This window comes from Anguilla anguilla, chromosome 11 (genome assembly GCF_013347855.1).
Source record: "Anguilla anguilla isolate fAngAng1 chromosome 11, fAngAng1.pri, whole genome shotgun sequence".
Classification (NCBI taxonomy): Eukaryota; Metazoa; Chordata; class Actinopteri; order Anguilliformes; family Anguillidae; genus Anguilla; species Anguilla anguilla.
This window is the reverse complement of record NC_049211.1, coordinates 6,111,512-6,130,089: the sequence shown is the minus strand read 5'-3', so window position 1 is coordinate 6,130,089 and position 18,578 is coordinate 6,111,512. Positions and strand designations below refer to the sequence as shown.

The 18,578-nt window shown below is 45.7% G+C and overlaps 1 protein-coding gene across 1 annotated transcript in view; it reads right to left on the bottom strand.

Annotated features, from left to right (window-relative positions):
• The window catches only part of ano11 (anoctamin 11), a 29,176-nt gene extending 15,219 nt beyond the window's left edge, over positions 1-13,957 (bottom strand). The window contains exons 1-16 of the mRNA XM_035380989.1: positions 13,733-13,957; positions 9,862-10,021; positions 9,191-9,396; positions 8,347-8,479; positions 7,784-7,977; positions 7,526-7,633; positions 6,824-6,960; positions 6,383-6,440; positions 6,056-6,166; positions 5,779-5,944; positions 5,137-5,227; positions 3,077-3,173; positions 2,643-2,786; positions 1,646-1,783; positions 1,125-1,223; positions 443-545 (exon numbers count right to left, since the gene is read on the bottom strand). Coding sequence (XP_035236880.1) covers positions 443-545; positions 1,125-1,223; positions 1,646-1,783; positions 2,643-2,786; positions 3,077-3,173; positions 5,137-5,227; positions 5,779-5,944; positions 6,056-6,166; positions 6,383-6,440; positions 6,824-6,960; positions 7,526-7,633; positions 7,784-7,977; positions 8,347-8,479; positions 9,191-9,325 — 1,714 coding nt within the window. The 5' untranslated portion in view covers positions 9,326-9,396; positions 9,862-10,021; positions 13,733-13,957. The remainder of the gene's footprint in view (positions 1-442; positions 546-1,124; positions 1,224-1,645; positions 1,784-2,642; positions 2,787-3,076; positions 3,174-5,136; positions 5,228-5,778; positions 5,945-6,055; positions 6,167-6,382; positions 6,441-6,823; positions 6,961-7,525; positions 7,634-7,783; positions 7,978-8,346; positions 8,480-9,190; positions 9,397-9,861; positions 10,022-13,732) is intronic.
• Between the last annotated feature and the right edge of the window lie 4,621 nt (positions 13,958-18,578).

Genomic DNA, 18,578 nt, shown 5'->3' with positions numbered 1-18,578 from the left:
ACCGCAGTAGCGCACAAAAGCCCTCCCTACCTGCTCTAAAGCACAGCTTATAACACCTGCTTCCAAAAGGCATACAACAGTCTGTTTAGCTAAAAAAATATATATTTTTTTACATTTCATAAAGTTACCAAGAAGAATAACAGCATTACTTTCTGTTATTAAAGAACAACAGCCTTCATTTTACATTCAACTTAATCTAGAATCTAGAGTCATTTAGGACTTGGGTTCCTGGAGAATGGATCATTTAGAAAAATCTGTTTCAACACCGTGAAAATATTGCATGCACAGCAGAAAACTGCGTTCATTTAATGACTGAACCTTGCACACTAATGTACGTGTACACGCTTTATGCTCGACGGAACCCAAGACCTCCATTTTGTCCATTTTGTGGTAAACACAAATCCGGGCACACCGGCGGTGGGGGGGGACCCCCCGGGCTTACCCCACTTGGTGAGCCGCTCGGCCAGCGCGGTGTACACCTGCCCCATGAGGAGGATGAGTGCCAGGTTCACCATGCTGCTGGAGATGTTGGCGATGTTCCCCGCCTGAGGAACACCCCCCAAAAACCGGGGAGAGGGTGGAGAGAGGGGAGAGAGGGAAGAGAGGGAAGAGGGGAGAGCAGGAGAGGGGGAGAGGAAAGAGAGGAAAGAGGGGAGAGAGGGGAAAGAAAGAAGGAAGAGAGGGAGAGGGAAGAGGAGAGAGAGTCAGCAGAGCAGCCAGTGGTCAGCAACAGGCAGGGGCTGAGGTCGACAGTTGGGAGGCAGCCAGTCAGGTCCATTAAAGGAATGGAACAGGGACAATGTACCGACGATAAACTGGAAGGGTCCGGCTCGGAGACAGACCCGGCCGCTGGTATAAACAGCCTATGCAGCCGTTTAGGGCTACAACCATCTCTGGGCCACACAATTCAAGTAAAAAAATGAAATGTTTGTACAGTGTAGTTAATTATGCGTTTTCATTGTACAGTGTAGCTATTTACGTGTCTCCAGTGATCGCCTCCTGTGGCCTATGATTGCATCTGTCACCCCCCACCCAAAAACCTTGTTGTTTAGGGCCACCAAAATCCTACAGCTGGCTCAGACCTGAGGTTACAGGCAGGTGTTTTGTGACAGAGTGAGACGTACCTGAGTGCGTAGCATGGAGCTCCCGGTGTGGAACATCATGACGCTGACGATTCCGCGGTACATGATGACCGTCACCAGGAAGATCATCACCACGCACAGCTGGGAGGAGCAGAGAGTGGAGAGCCAATGAGAACAGGGTTTGGGGGAGGAAGGTAGACTACATCACAGCACTAGCTACAACAGCATCGGGTACTGGCAAACCTTTACTACAAAGCCTTTTCTCTTTAACACAAAACATTCAGATGCTTCAAATGTACTCATTCAAGCCTGTCCCTTTGATAACCGAGTCTGTTTAAATGCAAATTTGATGTAAATATTTGTCACAAAATGCTGCATTATTAACAGAATGTACCGTTAACACATTACTAACATTACTAACAGACTGCATATTTGCTAACAAGCTTCCTGATAAAGTGTACAGAATTCCACTACCAATTGTCACAAAGTGTTACGCCCGTGAGTAACACAAACATCGGGTTCTGCCAGTTATCGACCCGAGCGCCTCTTCGCGTCAGTCTCACCATTATCACGATGACCATGGAGCCGGTCAGCATGCGAGACATCCGGTCCTTTTTGGGAAAGTAGGGCTCCTTCACCCCCGTCACCGGGTTGTGCTCCATGGCCGGGGCCATGGCGGCGAACTCCGGGCGCGGCCGCTCCTGAAAGGGACGAGGGGGGGCGAAGAGGGAAAAGACGGTCACGTTTTAAAGATATTCACTTTAACGTTCATATCTGCACTCAGCTGCATGTGCCACGTGGTGTTTCTGCCTCTTTTTACATTAATAAAACATACAGGGATGAGGATTCATTACTTTCACATGAAAGCTTTGATGCATGTTCAAATAATCCAATACTATCAACTTATCACGTTAAATTTGCATAAACACTCCATGAACTCTAAATGCACTCCTCCTGCACAACAACTGCCTGATGACCAATGATTCACAAAAAATAGAGCCACAAGTAAAAAGTAATTGAGCATAAACAAACATAGAAAATAACAGTAATGATAAAATAATATGTTTTACTGCAATCCATACATATTTCATCAAAGATAAAAAGCTATTCAAACCTGACTTCAAAAGGGAAAAATTGCAAACAGGGCAGTGAAAATACAGGAGAGCTCCAGTCCCTGAGAGACAGCAGAGACGTTAGCTCTGATTTCTAACTGAGGTCCTGGTGATGTGATCACCTGTTTGCTCCAGGGCCTCTATACCTCTCTCTGACTGGGGGGGATCCTAACTGGGGTGTGTGTGTGTCAGAAGAGAACCAAGCATTCCCATGCCCATGCAGGGGTCTGAACCTCTCCCTCAGGGTTCCCATGCTCATGCAGGGTCTGAAGCTCTTCCTCTTCCTCTAACCCTCTCCCTCAGTCTTCCCATGCCCATGCAGGCTCTGAACCTCTTCCTCAGCATTCCCATGCCCATGCAGGCTCTGAACCTCTTCCTCAGCATTCCCATGCCCACGCAGGCTCTGAACCTCTTCCTCAGCGTTCCCATGCCCATGCAGGGTCCGAACCTCTTCCTCGTGGAAGTCCATGCAGTCCCAGTGGTGCGCCAGCGTGGCGTTCTTGCGCTTCCAGTACTCCAGGAAGGTCACGGCCCAGAAGGACATGAAGACGCTGAAGAAGACCGTGCCGGGGTGGTCAAACAGGTACCCCAGCTGCACGCAGGGACGCAGGGACGCGGAGAGGGGAGAAATGGAGAGTGAAGAGAGAAAGAAATATAGGACTCTACCTTCTAGTTAATGTAGGACTCCACTACCTTCTCTTTAACATTGGACCCTTCTACCTTCTCATTAATATAGGACTTAGTGTTCTAGAACTCTGCTGTTTTCAGTTACCAGTAGTGATTGTTACATCAGCATTGGAATGTTCAGATAAGAACATTCTAAACACACGTTTGTGACCTCACACCTCTAAAGGGTTGAAAGGCCCACAGGGCCCAGCGTACCTTTGCCATGGGGCAGATGTCGGAGATGTTCCACACGCTGCAGGTGTTACAGAGTGGGCACATGAGGTAGTGCCCGCCGCTGGTGCAGATGTCCTTCCTGCGACGGGGCATAAACACGACGGAAAAAAACGGGATTGGGCCGAGACCAAGACAGAGGTGCCGGGAGAAGACAGACAGACAGGTGAAGAGGCCATACAGACAGACAGGTGAAGAGGCCATACAGACAAACAGACAGACAGGTGAAGAGGTCACACAGACAGACAGGTGAAGAGGCCATACAGACAAACAGACAGACAGGTGAAGAGGTCACACAGACAGACAGACAGGCAGACAGTTGAAGAGGTCACACAGACAGACAGGTGAAGAGGCCATACAGACAGACAGACAGGTGAAGAGGTCACACAGACAGACAGGCAGGTGAAGAGGCCACACAGACAGACAGACAGGTGAAGAGGTCACACAGACAGACAGACAAGCAGACAGGCAGGTGAAGAGGTCACACAGACAGACAGGTGAAGAGGCCATATAGACAGACAGACAGGCAGACAGACAGGTGAAGAGGTCACACAGACAGACAGGCAGGTGAAGAGGCCACACAGACAGACAGACAGGTGAAGAGATCACACAGACAGACAGGCAGGTGAAGAGGCCACACAGACAGACAGGTGAAGAGGCCATATAGACAGACAGACAGACAGGTGAAGAGGTCACACAGACAGACAGACAAGCAGACAGGCAGGTGAAGAGGTCACACAGACAGACAGGTGAAGAGGCCATATAGACAGACAGACAGGCAGACAGACAGGTGAAGAGGTCACACAGACAGACAGGCAGGTGAAGAGGCCACACAGACAGACAGACAGGTGAAGAGATCACACAGACAGACAGGCAGGTGAAGAGGCCACACAGACAGACAGGTGAAGAGGCCATATAGACAGACAGACAGACAGGTGAAGAGATCACACAGACAGACAGGCAGGTGAAGAGGCCACACAGACAGACAGGTGAAGAGGCCATATAGACAGACAGACAGGCAGACAGACAGGTAAAGAGGTCACACAGACAGACAGGTGAAGACACCACACAGACAGACAGGCAGACAGGTGAAGACAAAGAGAAGCATAATGCAGATAAATTCAGGGAGGAGAGGTAGTGAGTGATGAGAAAGTATACGCGAGAGCGAAGGGAAGAGGATACGAAGAAAAGATCATAATTAACCTGCTGCCTGGTCTACTTTACAAGCCATTTATTTTCCAGAGGGTGAATTGATGGAGTGCGAAAATGAACACACCCTCTGATAACATCCTTTGGGTATAATGACCCACACACACACACACACATTCACATACAGACACAGACACAGACACATACACACACATACACACACACACACATTCACACACACACACACACACACACACATTCACACACACACACACACACTCACACTCACACTCACACTCACACTCACACTCACACTCACACTCACACTCACACTCACTCACGCACACACACACACAATTACGTGTGCTTGCACAGCAGTTTTTTTATGTATCTAGCAACAGGTAAGAGACATGCAGCTTTAGCATACTTACAGCCACTAAAGTATCCTCACACAGTGCTATAGCATTAATTGAACTATTAATGAGTAGCCATTTCCATTTGCATATGGACCTAATTGTTTCAATCCACCTACTTCTGTTATTTTATCTTCTTATCTCTCTCTCTCTCTCTCTCTGTCTGTTCCGCGATAAATTCGCAGCAAACACCCCCAACCCTTCGCCAAAGGTTCCCCCAGGGAGGGCCGGCCTGGCAGTTTCCATGGCAACGGACAGGAGGCAAAGCGGGAGAGGACGGACCGCCTTCCCGCAGTGTGGAAGGGACACAGAGTGCCACAGGTAAAACAGGCCCGCTAACGGCGATAAACGTAATAGATCCGCCCACGGCAGGGGAGGGGGGGGGGGGGGAGTGGGGGGGGGGGTGTTAAGACAGATAATGGGAATTACACAGAGAATGGGGGGGCGGGGGAAGGGGGTAGGGGGGTGGAGGTGGTGACTCACGCAGGAGTGTTGCTCCCCATCGTCATGATTCCTGACACAAACACAAAAGTTCCGACCACTGCAGCGGGGAGGAGCCAAGCGGTGTAGAATCCTGCGGGTTTGCAGCGAGAGAGAGAGAGAGAGAGAGACAGAGAGAGAGAGAGAGAGAGACGGAATCAGACACACGCAGACACATTGGCCACGGCCAACAAGTCCAAAATAAAACATCCCAGTAGTCACAGAACATGAACTATAGAATTCAGAGCATCCTAGTTTGCACCTCACAAGAGCGTTTTTTATTTATTTCTTAGAAATATATATAAAATTATGCTATAATAATATAATTTAATTATGTGTTATGCCTCACATTTCATTGTGATTATTCTCTTCTTGACCACTGACAAACAAAGAGATGACCTGCTTATTGGAGATAGGAAAAAGTGCGCATCAACCAGCAAAAATGAAGAGGAGTGTTGAGCCCAAATATACATCAACTGATCAAACAACTCACAAACATGAGTGAGGTAGCACATCCAAAAATAATGAAAACAAAATACAGATTCCTTACTTTTGACTGTTTATTACTAGGCACGCATTAGAACAACACTGATGCGTTTCGGCATTACCGCCTTCACCAGAGCATCACTCTGGCGGCCTGCTTACCCAGCCAGGCGAAGTAAATGGCGATCTTTTCGCCGAAGTACTCGCGGATGTGGTCCAGGGGCTGGTACTTGTACCAGCGGGACCAGCGGGCCCAGTAATGGAACAGGACCTGCCGCTGGTTCAGCTGGTCCGGCGGGATCTCGTTGTCCTTGATCGCGAAGGGGCCCTGAGAACAGGGTCAGAAAACCCGAGTCGGCGGTTTAGAACTCTGCCGCTGCACTGAGCGCGTGCGAGAGTCAGCGCGGTGGGGGGGGGGCAGGGGGGGCGTGTCTCTGACCTCGTGGAGCGGGAACACCGCCGTGAACACGCCTTCGTTCAGCAGCCTGGCCACGCCCACTTCGGCCCGCTTCCGCTTGCCGTACGACGTGCGCGACAGGATCTCGTACACCTGCCGACGGCAAAGACAACGCTAATGTTACACAGCAACAGCAAGCCTTGAGTGTGTGTGTGTGTGTGTGTGTGAGTGGCGTGTGTGGTGTGTGTGTGTGTGTGTGTGTGTGTGAGTGGCTTGTGTGGTGTGTGAGTGTGTGTGTGTGTGGGTGTGTGTGTGGTGAGTGTGTGTGTGCGTGTGGTGTGCTGTGTGTGTGTGGTGTGTGTTACTCACAACGCGATGACGCTGTGTGTTAGTAAAGTAGTTTTCATGGTCCTCAGAGCCCAGGAACCTGCACAGATAAACAAATATACACCGTATAAATAATGTAGCACAGTAGAGTTAGAAGCATATAACTTTATAGCATCATTTAATTTAAGCTTCTTCACTTTTTCTTGTAATATTGATTAATCTTGAGAGTACTACGTCAAGAATTTGTTCACGTAATAGTGCATTTCACTTGTTTAGTGCCTGAGTTTGATCAGCTTAACACTAAATATTGTCGCTGTCTATTCTGTTCTAGTGCTTGTTGTTTCCCTGGTTATTTTCACTTGGTCTTGGCCCTGGAAGTTATATCTGCCCAGTGAATAAACGTAACTGGAAATAAATCTGCTAATGCTCTCATCCCCTGTAGCGCGTGTGGACCGCACGCACGCGCGAGAAGGCCGGACTCACTTCTCCATCTTGGATTTGCGGAAGGCACAGGTGTAGTAGTCCACCGGCTTGTTTGGTACGGACTGCGCCATGACGTTCGGGATGCAGAGCTTCCGAAGGACCTGATCTGACGTGTTGATGTCTGGATTAGGTTGAGCCTACGAGACAGGGAGTACACAATCAAATTAAATTACGAGCCAACAGCACCAATTAGACCCCGCAGGGAAGAAAGCATATTTAAAAAACAGAAACAGCTGTACATAAAAGATTACGGAAAGTCTTGAAATTCCACTGGTATAAATCGGTCTACAGCTGTGGCTTGACTCCATCTCGTTAACTTGCTCGCACCTGCTCCAGGCACGACTGCCGTAAACAGATAAATCTGCCTTCTGTTGCACCGATTGTTCTTCTGAAAAGGATGCAAGGAAAGTATAGCAAAATGGCTGACTCCTGAGATTCTCTGTAATACAGTGGTTCCCAAGCCCCTCCTTGGGTACCCCCAGCCGAATCCAGGTGTTTGGTGGGTTCCAGCTCAAGCCCACCTGATAACAGCTAATCAAGCCCTTCAGGTGTGTTGGAGATGGAATTGATCAAACTCCTGGATCCGGCTGGGGGAATCCGAGGTGAGGTTTGAGAACCAGTGATCTAATACACCAAACCGTTTAGCTTCATTTTCCTGGTGTCTGCCTCTCATTCATCTTCATGTGCAGTACCAGCTCTGACCTGTAGGGGTGCTCTAAGAGCCAGCTCCTCAGCGTAGTAGACCAGCACATCCCAGGGAGCGCTAAGCTTCATATAATGGATGGTTTTCTTCACGCTCACAGTCTCCTCCTAGCGACGGAGGGGAAAGAAGTCACAGCCCCCAAAGGAACACGGCATGCCCCAAAAACATAAATCAAGAAGGAATTAAACGCGCATGACAACGCCAAGTCTTCATACGCCGTGATAAGGGTTAGCGTGCGCGCGCGGCTACCGCCTGACCTTCTCCAGGAGCAGCCCGGCCGTCTGCAGGTTTTGGATGAACTTGTCCCGCCATCGCGCCTGCTGAGCCTTCCGCCGCTCGGACCGGCTGGCCTCCTCGGGGGCGCCCTCGCCCTGCTCCGCCCCGTCGGCCCGCCCTCGCGCCCGGGACCGCCGCTTCCTGCGAGACCGCACCTCCCACACCAGCACAAAGTCTGCCAAAAAAGGACGAGGACAGCTCTGTAACGGCTCACGTCCAGCGTCCCGCTTCCTTCCTGCCTAACACTCATCATACCCATTAGTTCTCATAATCATTAGCTTGGATGAGAAGGTCAGTACAACAATTTCATTATAATAATTATGAGTCTTCAATAACATGCATTACTCATTCAAACCCACGTAAAAAATAGTATGCTGAAGTATACCTGAAGAATACTTGAAAGTTTAAATAATTATGCTATAAGTATGCTGAGTACGCAATTTTTTCACATGGGAATGCTGTTATTCAAGCTCCTGATCATATTATGTGTTACTATTTTTCACCCCATTATTTTTTTATTGAAGTTATTTTGCTAAATTGTCACCTATTTTGGTTTTCCCATCTCTGAAGCAGTTCCCTTTGGGACGCGAAGGCTGACGACCCCCCTTATCGCAGTGGACGTAGATGGGGTCATCACCTTCCTCCTCGTCATCATCGCCAGCAGTAGCAGCGGCAAGCTGAAAGTGTGATGGATGATCTTCAAACACGACTGAGAATTTCTAACAGCCTATTAAAATGTATTGATATGTCATCAATCACTCCGGCAGATTTTAAGCCCTCCGACACACAGAACAGACACGTGGAAAGCGCAGTGTAGTGCATTCACGGGTGAACTAAAAATAAACTGCATTACACGGACAAATTTAAATGGAAGAACAGCTAAGTTAACCAATAAAGCTAAAATCAAAACTTGGTTGTGACGATAAAGTGTTGGAACCTCCAATGGAAATTCAACAGTAATGGCATTTGATGATGCAGAATGCTTGGTGTTTGGAAAAGAGAAGGCCAGTTGATTGAGAATGAATCCTAGGCGTTTAACATGTAAGATTCACATGGCCTTTGCGTATATAAACAGAACTTCACAGCATTAAAAAGCATCATAATATCAAACACACAATAATATAGACATAACTGACAATTAACTCAATTAGTAGACACTTTCGAACAAAGTGACTTACGTGTGTGCGTTTCACAGACAAAAGACTGCATCTAGTCCTATACCACAAATTACAGACACACACGCATGTTTATACCACTGAACAGTGGCAGCAGTGGACACACTCCATTTAACAAAAAACTGGCCCGCAGACGGTAAACGCGACCGGTCGCTGCGATTGCGGGCGCAGACAAGCGGAGACCGGGGAGCGGCGGGGCGGGTGCAGACTCACGAATCGCGGCGGGATGAACCCGCCGTTCTGCAGGCTGCCGTAGCAGTCGGCCGTGTGCTGCTCCCCGGCGTAGTCCAGGTCCAGCAGAACCTCCCTGTCCGCCATCAGCAGCTCAGAGCTCCGGTTCCTCAGCATAGCCCGGCTCTGCCTCCCGGCCAACGGCCTGGACCCGCGGCAAAGAGCAAAGGGAGGAACGCACCTACACTCTTTACAAAATATGTACAGGGAATATGTAGAAGTATGTATACATACACACATACACACACCATTCACAAACACACACACACACCATTCATACACACACCATTCACAAACACACACACCATACACACCATTCACAAACACACACACACACACACACACACACACACACACACACCATACATACACACACCATTCACAAACACACACATACCATTCACAAACACACACACCATACACACACCATTCACAAACACACACACAAGCACATACACACACCCATCACACAAACACACACACACACACACACACACACATTGAATCACACAGAGTATGCCTTCCGCTTAAAAGATTACTTTCACAAACCGATTTAAATGCCGTAGAGAAATGTTATTCCTTATCACTGTTTTTCTGTCGTTCTGAATTTCCAGTAAAAGGAGAGGAAGACTGAAAAGAAAAAGATGAGCTACCTCTTCCACTGCACACGGGGCAGGGAGTGGAAAGAGAGCAGGATCAGATCGGCAGCGAGCTATCGCTCTCCTCTCCTCTCTTCTCTCCTTCTCCGCATCCCTCTGTTGCAGCCCTGCTCCACAAGGAGAGCCAAGACCGGAGTGGACTACCGTATTTCACCTAAGAGATGGGAAGCTGGATTTCACAAGTTTCCCTCCTCTCATTCTCACTCTCTTATCCATGCATTTGCATATGGCAATAAATACACTAACACGCCCGTGTTCTCTAGTATATTCCCTGCCTAATTTTCCTCCCGCTCCTTCACTGAAAACACATACTTATGCAAACACACACACACACACACACAGTCCAGCGCCCACTGCAGAGAGTGTAAGCTTGGGAGTGTGAGGCAGCAGTGACTTATGGGCCACTAGCCCTGAAGTTCTTCCTGGATCCACTGGTTTTATCCACTGGTGTGTATGCATATCTGCGCATACATACATACAACGTATGCGCTGGTCTCTATGTGTATGTGTCCCTTAATTGACAATATATGTGCCTATGAGGCAGGAGTTGCAGTAAGATTCCAGGACGTGGTCACCAGTACAGAAGACGGGTTCGAGCCTGAAAACTGGCTCCTGTTCCAACAGCAATACCTCCTCAGCATCGGGGGCCCGTAGGGATAAACACCTGCTTTCCAGGAGCAGCTGGTCACGGCCTTACATGACACAGGAGAAAAAGGCGCTGCTTGGTCTAGAGAGCCTGTACCAACGCTGTCTCTATAAAGGGAACATTACCAGGGCAAGTGCTGAAAGCTCTGTTCCGTGATATAATGGCAAACAGCAGCAAGCTGTGGCCAGCACACATCTCCACATAATGTCAGAGCTACATTCCAATGCCACAGAGCCTGATACTCACACCACTCTACAAGCCATGAATAATGATGCTGCATTATTAAAGGATAAAGTCTCTGCTCTGCTTTCTGTGCCCTGCATTCAGGTTTTTTTTTCTCCCTTTTTCTTCTCTTCCACCACCCCCCCCCCCCCCCCCCCCCACATTCATCCTTACCCATCCCCCATCCCCCACAACCACACCCCCCTAATCCCACCCCCTCTCTAGATCTCCCGATTTGTGTCTGCACTGCTGCATTTGCAACAGCGAGAAAAGAGTGAAATATTAATGCTGCGTAGGAAGAGCTGGAGCACATACCCTGCATTGCTGCTTGGGGGCGGGGGGGAAGGGGGGGGGGGGGTATGGGGGTGGGAGGGGCCACGGTGTCAGCTGACCTATTAACCCAGACATCTGCTTCAACACCTGAGCGCTCTATTAATTCGTATTATACCATCGCATTGCTCTATTCGCCTACAGTAAATGTTTTATAGGCGTCGCTAACTGCCTGAGCTGAACAGAGGCTGTTGTTCAGGAAACCCTTCTCTTATGCTTGCCGTGCTCATAGTTTTTTTTCTTTCTACAACGAATTAAATCAGCTAAAAAAAACATTACTATGTTACACATTCAACCCTTAAATGGCTGGTTGATTTTTTTTTCCCCTACTCAGTGACAGCAGCTGGCTCACATATAAACTGTAAAATTTTGCACCACTGAACTCTGTCCATCTGGTGAGCTGCTAATGGATCATAAACCCTAATATGGGACCAATGAACTACGGAGTGAAAGCAATGGAGATTTTCCCGATTGATCATTTTTTGTCTCAGCATTTAACCAGATGCTCTTAACCGAGTCAGTCATTTGATCTGCACGCGTCTCAACCCCCAGGCACATTGATATTATCGCACTGTATCAGCTCAGTGCTAAAATGCATGTGCTTGGCTGGTTCCTCCCCCCCCCCCCCCCCAAAAAAAAAATACACCAGTAAATGATACAGACAAGTGTTTTCTTATGAAACCTTTGGTACATACTCAGCATGCTAACCTATCCATTTTATATTGATTCTCCTATTGATAAAGTCAAACACAGTACAGGAAAGCGTCAAATTTCATTAATGAATGAATGCTAGTAACACAAATCCTGTAAAAGCCAGCTCAAAAAAATTATATTCTCATCATGTAATGGACAGATAGGCCTTTAATGCAGAAAAGTAAACGTGTATTCCATCTTCAGAAATGGAATGAAAAAGAAAAAAATATAGTGGCAAATGATGGTTCTTTCCTGGAAACTCTCCTCAAGCAAAATAAAGTACCTTTCATGTACTGTAGAGATGTGGAGGCGCATCGACATTTCAGAGGAAAGAGATGAGGTGTGCATTTGACACAACACAAGAATAATGCCTGGCATGCACAAGTCAGGCCTGGAGGGTTTTTTTCCCATGATGCACTGCAAAAAGACATTATCAGAGATAGCTATTAAAAAAATGAATGGCGACAAATATGACGGTCTTCGTGCGCATCTGATCCAAGCTACCAACCGACACAAAGGAATCCCGTCTACGTAGCGTTCACTGGTGTTAGGACATACATACCTGAAACATATCTTTTGCTAAATAGCAAATAGTAGGTCAGCAACCTCAGTATGCTTATCGCTAGCTGGTTGCTTGCCGGTGGATTAGCATAATGGTGAGCCGTTGTCTTTCCACAGCTGTTGTACACCTGAATAATTTCTGGCATTGCTTTTGGTTGGCTGCAGTAACAAGCAAGCGATGGCCAAAAGTTTTAAAATAATTTATATCTGGCAAATGAAAATACAATTATTTTTAAAAGAAAGGGATGGAAAAAAAAGCTGGACCTGTTATATTAAGGTCCAATTGTTATATTAAGCAGTTAACTACGAAATTAATATTCTCACACTTACCCCCACATTAAGCAGTTATTTCCTTTCTGGAACACAGAAAATGTGATCCAAGTGAGAAAATACATTTCCTTATAATAGTCCAAAGATCAGGGAAAGCATACCGCATACTGTATCTACAGACTGAGACTGACAAGCACAGATAAAATTATTTCACATGTGATGGTATGATAACCATACAGTGCACCTGTGAAAAAGAATGTCCTCGCTAAGAACAATAAATTATCTAGGCTATCTATCTGAGAAAGGCTATTTAAAATATAAGATAAACCATTTGATTGTTTTGCATAAAGTGTTTAAGTTAATTCAGATGAGGAGAAAGGTGTATTTTTGTCCTCTAAGGATCCCTGTCAAAATATGCCTCTTTTCCAATGAATTAAAAACCAGGGAAGTAGTGGTTGAATAATGAAGATTATTTTTATTAAAATGTATTAAGATGAAAAATAAAAATAATATTTAATTACCCTGGTTGAATTTTTTTTAAATTGTTCTTCAAAATCAGGGGTTCATGTCGAATTATCAACTTCCAGTTTTTTGATTGACGGTAAATTTGATAGCACCGGTATTTCCTGTAGTTTTTACCAGACAGAAAAGGCTGTCTTACCATTTGAAAGCTGGTACACACGGTACTACTGATGTGACCGAGAATCAACTAAATCACAAGAAATATGCTACTATATGCTTCACCCTATCACCGAGCCTCCAAAGCACCGGTTTTCACTAAACGTAGGCGGAAACTATTGAGGTGGCCTGAAATGATAATTTGTGTTTTGACGGCTAAACTACCGTTTTATACATCGCGTCAGCAGCACAGCCTTTCAGTACTGATCCAGACAGGAGCTCTAACAGCGTAAATCTGAGCACAGTGCTGACAGCCCCAAACTCAGGTGAACACCGAGTGTACTGATGACAGATAAAGTATAAACAAGAGAAGGAACTAACGTTTTTTCCCCCCATAAATTTCTGAATACATAACCTTCAATTATCATTTATACTAATACACACATGCACAAGCAATGAAATATCACCAACACAGGTTAAATATAGATACATACAAAGAAAGATACTGTGCATAGTCCTACATACGTGCACCAGTAGCGGACTGAAGTCTCTCTTCCTGTTGTGTTCATCTCGTTGAAGACCCCCTCGTGTGTTCCTCGAAGTTTTCAGACAAACCGCTACAGTGAGCATTAATGTTTTCTTGTTTGTTTGTTTTAGCAACCCTGGTTAAACTGTAGCCAGTGCTGTTCCAGTGCTAAGGCACTTGTCAGTTGTGCTGAACAAGCATTCCCAACAAAACGGCTTATTTTTCAGTAGACTAGCCGTTAGCTATTTCTATCGATCCCATTTGGTTCCAGTCTCGCCTAGCATTTTGCTGCCTGTGTAAGTTTGTCGGCCGCTTGCAGCACTTTTCTTTTTCATTGAATGGTCTCCTTAAAAAAGGGAAATCTAACAACTCAGCCACCTGATTAAAATGCAGATTCGATCACTTTGACATAGCCTCCAATATCGAGCGAATTAGCCTAATTTGTTTAGTGGCCAGTTGTAATGACATCAGCCAAGACCATCGGAATAGGCCTACCGTGTTCTATTTCCACTCACCAAACAACAAAATTTGATTATTATTGTCACTACAACTTCTGTTGAACACGACCTGCAAGAGAGGCCACAGCATACCTACCAGAATTTTCTGGGGAAGCATACCTTACATTTTCCTATTGTTGGTTTATGATTAATAGTAATTAAAATAGAAATGCATATGCCTTGTTCATTTTAAGATTAATGATAATTATTACCATGAGAATTAAAATATTTTTTAAATGAAAATAACTTAACAATACAAGGGACTGCAGAGAAGGCCTTGAATGCCCTGAGAGACAACCACGGGCACTGGCTGAACATTCCCACAGGTGGGGAAATGCAATACACCTACTTCATCAATGGAAAAAATAAATGATCTGAAAACATATAATAGATTAATTACACAGATCAATGTGACCTGGCCCCTGCCCCAACACCTTTTCACACTGGATCCGGACTCTGCAGACAAGAGCCTGTCCCTGTATGAAGAGGACAGCAAGCTAGGTGGCTAACAGGCTTGTGCCAAACTCTGCCCGTTGTCATTTTGAATTTGGAAAAAGTGCCATTCAGGTTATCAATATGCCAGCAGGGCAAGCCAGGGGCTGGAGGGGACTTGGGCACAGTGCCAGCTCTACGAGCCCATGTTGGTCCAACTGCCAACACTTAGCCTGGCGCAGCGTCAAGGAGACTAAAGTCACCGTCCATCCCCATCCCATCCCTCTAAAGTAGGCACGTACTCAGACCATTGCGCAGGAAGCCTGCCATTTTACTGTGTCAGCAACCCCCACTGGTGTGCCTCTCCCTCCCTCTCTGTTCCGCATGTTGGCCTGTGCTAGGGATCGATGTTCGAACAGTGCCAGCCGCAAAGAGAATTAAACCAGTAAAACTGTTCTCCACCATTATGGCCAGTTACTTGCCAAGGGCCAATAATATGTACCGTGCAAAGTGGATCACTACAAACTGTCTTAAGATCAGCATCTTCTCCTCAAGGCATGCGCCCAGACTGCCAGAAAACAATGCACATTGCTGTTTAAACTGAACGAGAATATAGAAGAGGGCTGATATCATTCTATTGCACACATAAATTCAAAGTGTTACTGGGGGAATTCAGTTGTTCTTTTGAGTCGATGGCTTACATTTGCAACAGATGTCTGCTTTACAGCCTTACAAGTATAAGTGTATTATTGTATATATTGTTTCTAAAAAACAGGTTCTGTGATTTTGTTTATGATGTGTCTATGCAAACTGCATACATGATTAATTTCAGACTGAAAACCTAGACAGATTTTTTTTTCTGTGTGTGTGTGTGTGTGAACTGAACGGTTAGTGCTACCGATTGGCCACCTGTATTCACACCTGACTCGCCGGTAAAGGGAGGGTGGAGAACACAGCAGTTGGTGGACCTCCAGGGCCATGATTTGAGCAACAGGGTTCCAGCAGAACTCTGGATATGAACGCATACTTTGCGTGGAGATGGATTTTAATTGCGGTTAAATGCAGAGGTGGAAAATCCTGGTTCAGAAAGTAAAAGTCCGCCCCAGTATTTTGTGCCAATCTCCAATTCTTCAGCCAGGAGGTAGAGCTAATTGGTGAAATCAGCTGGGCAGAAGAAACACATGGCAGGACTTTTACTTTCTTACCCCTGGACTTTCCCCCTCTGGTTAATTACCTATACATGCAGGAGAAGGCCACTGGAATGCACAGGTGCAAATAAAATAGAAATAAAATGTAGCATGGAATTCTCACATCCAGTGGCACTGCACCTTCAAATGGAAGGCTGAATCCCACACATGTAAACGTTTCTCCTTCTTTCTTCTGGGCCATATCCACACAAAACGTGTTGCCATGACATCAGTTCCGTAGAATGCAATTATTCTATCGGAACGTGAGAGGTCTGAATCGACTGTTGCTAGGCAGATTTACACTCCTGTTCTTTCTTTGTCAAGTTCCGGTCATTACTTTAGTAGTTGATGCAGAACATACCCATCTGTTCTGCGCTGAAGGGGAAGATCTCTCAAGGTTAATTATGGGCATTACGCTTTGGTCATTATGCAGGATTTTTGACAAGTAGGTTAGTGTTGCTTTCAACTCTCTGTGGCAAAAAGGCTGGGCTTCTTATATTCAACACGGTGGTGAAGTAAGAGTGGAGAAACTGGGTCCAACAAGGCCAGTGTAAGTCATTGCACTTTGTTCAACTGTGGTTATTGTAAATGTGCTATACAAATAAACTTTGACTTGACTTGACTTGATTCAGTACAGATTTCACCTCAGGAATAATTAATCCCCACAGAATTAGTCCCTGGGACAAAATATTAGTAGAAAAAAAAAATGTTATTTAGAATGATTTATTCATATTGCACCCCATTTACAAACATTATTTTATATGTACATATTCATCTTCATATTAATGTAATATAAAAAAAGTACTTCATAACATGCATTTTAATGCTTGTTTGAGGAAAGTTAGAATACATTCATCTCACTTTGCTTCTTTATACACTTCAAATAGAAAAAGAAATGGCTGCACATAATACATCTGTTAAATGAAGATAAAACATGTTAAATAGACACATCTCTACCATGTAACACTCCCATCAATCAACAGCTGTATTCCACCACTGCCCAGCAATGTCAAAATATCCAGGCACGTTTCTTTCTACATTCCTGAGACTGTTCATCTCACGTTTAATGCCAAAAAAAGTGTTTTATTAAATCTTGACAACTTGCTTTCATAGTACTCTTTCAAAGTTTCTCTGCACCTCTTCCTTTGGACGATTAAACCACCGACAATCCGAGACCCAGTGTAGATTGGGCTCCTAACGAAAGGATAGAGAGGAAAGACGTCGGAGAAGAAATGTGGCGTAAAATTAAGTAAGAGTGTGAAAGGGCTGGTGTAGAGAGGGAAGCGTGGTACAGCTTCAGTGCGGTCCTCTCCCTTTCCCCACAGGGGTACATTTTTCGATCTCCTGAGCCTGGCTCTAAGACACTCTCTGGAGCATGACCCACAGTGGAATTCGACTGAGGCCTGGCATCACAAATACGCAATGTTATGAAACCATTTCATAACCATTGCTAAAACTGCAATACTCCGTTTTGAAAGCTGTGGCTTATAGGCTTATTTTTTTTCCGCACATACCGACATATCTTTTCAGATGTAGAAATTCTTCTGATACAGGCTCTAATACGCCTGTCATTTAAGATACTCAAAAAAAAAACGTGCTCACAGTGTAGTGTGTTCAACAAGTCCCGAACCTCCAACTAGCTGTCAATTTAACACCTTCTGTTAAACTATTTCAGTAATTTTTCCAATGGACAAATTTTCTTTTCCATTTTCAGTTTTTCTCACGGCCGCAGACACAAATGAGCAGTCAATTATGAGCATTCCTCACAGGCACTGCAGTCAAAAAAAAAAAAAAAAATTGGAACAATTTATTTATCGTCCGAAAACCAACCATTTATCAGCCAAGTTCCATTCAATTCAAATTTCACCCATAACTTTATCGGTTACCCTGATGAAAACAGACACATACAGACACAGGGGCAGTCACAGTACCTCCCTCTCCCCCTTCTGGGAGAGTTCTACCTTCCGTCACACGTCACCATCCAACAATAATTTAGGATGATAAATTATCTAAATTTCTAAATGTGTACATGATTACACACTGAGATTGGCATTTTGAGAGAAACAGAAACACTCACAGTGCACTGTGCAGCAGCGCAGGGGTAACTGCTGTAAACTAGATGAGTCACACCAAGACACAAACGGTCAATCTCATTTGAAAGCGCACTCACTACAATAATGACACTGTACAAGTCCATCGTGTGTTGGCATGCCAACAGTACCTTCACAAACTGTGCAAAACTAGTGCCTGAACCATATCAAGGCCTCTCCCATTAGAGAAGTCCCAGAGACAGCCAGGATGACGTCACATGGAAATACCTCAGCTTGACTGGGTTTATCAGAAGCCAAAACGTTCCCTGCGCCTTCGCTACACTACACCTTCAACCAATAAGGAAAGGAAAGCATCAGGAACAGGGTATTTACTGTATGTAAAAAGCAAGCCCACTCTGCTATTGACAGTGCTAACAATAACATCGCTTTGGGTCTGTAGCTGTCTGTCGCTAGTCCGGCTGGTTTCAACAGCTGTCAGTCAAATCCTCAGGCTCACTCTCTTCCTGTGCACATGCTGCACTCACTATCTTTGCTGTCAACCAATCAGAGCAGCCCATATGAGTCTACTGTGGGATGGGATTCATACTGCAGTTCCCCTCTGCTACACCTGCGTTGTTCAGCAGCGGCCAGCAGAGGGTGCTGTTTCACTGCCCACCACAGCCTGCTTCATACGCTGTC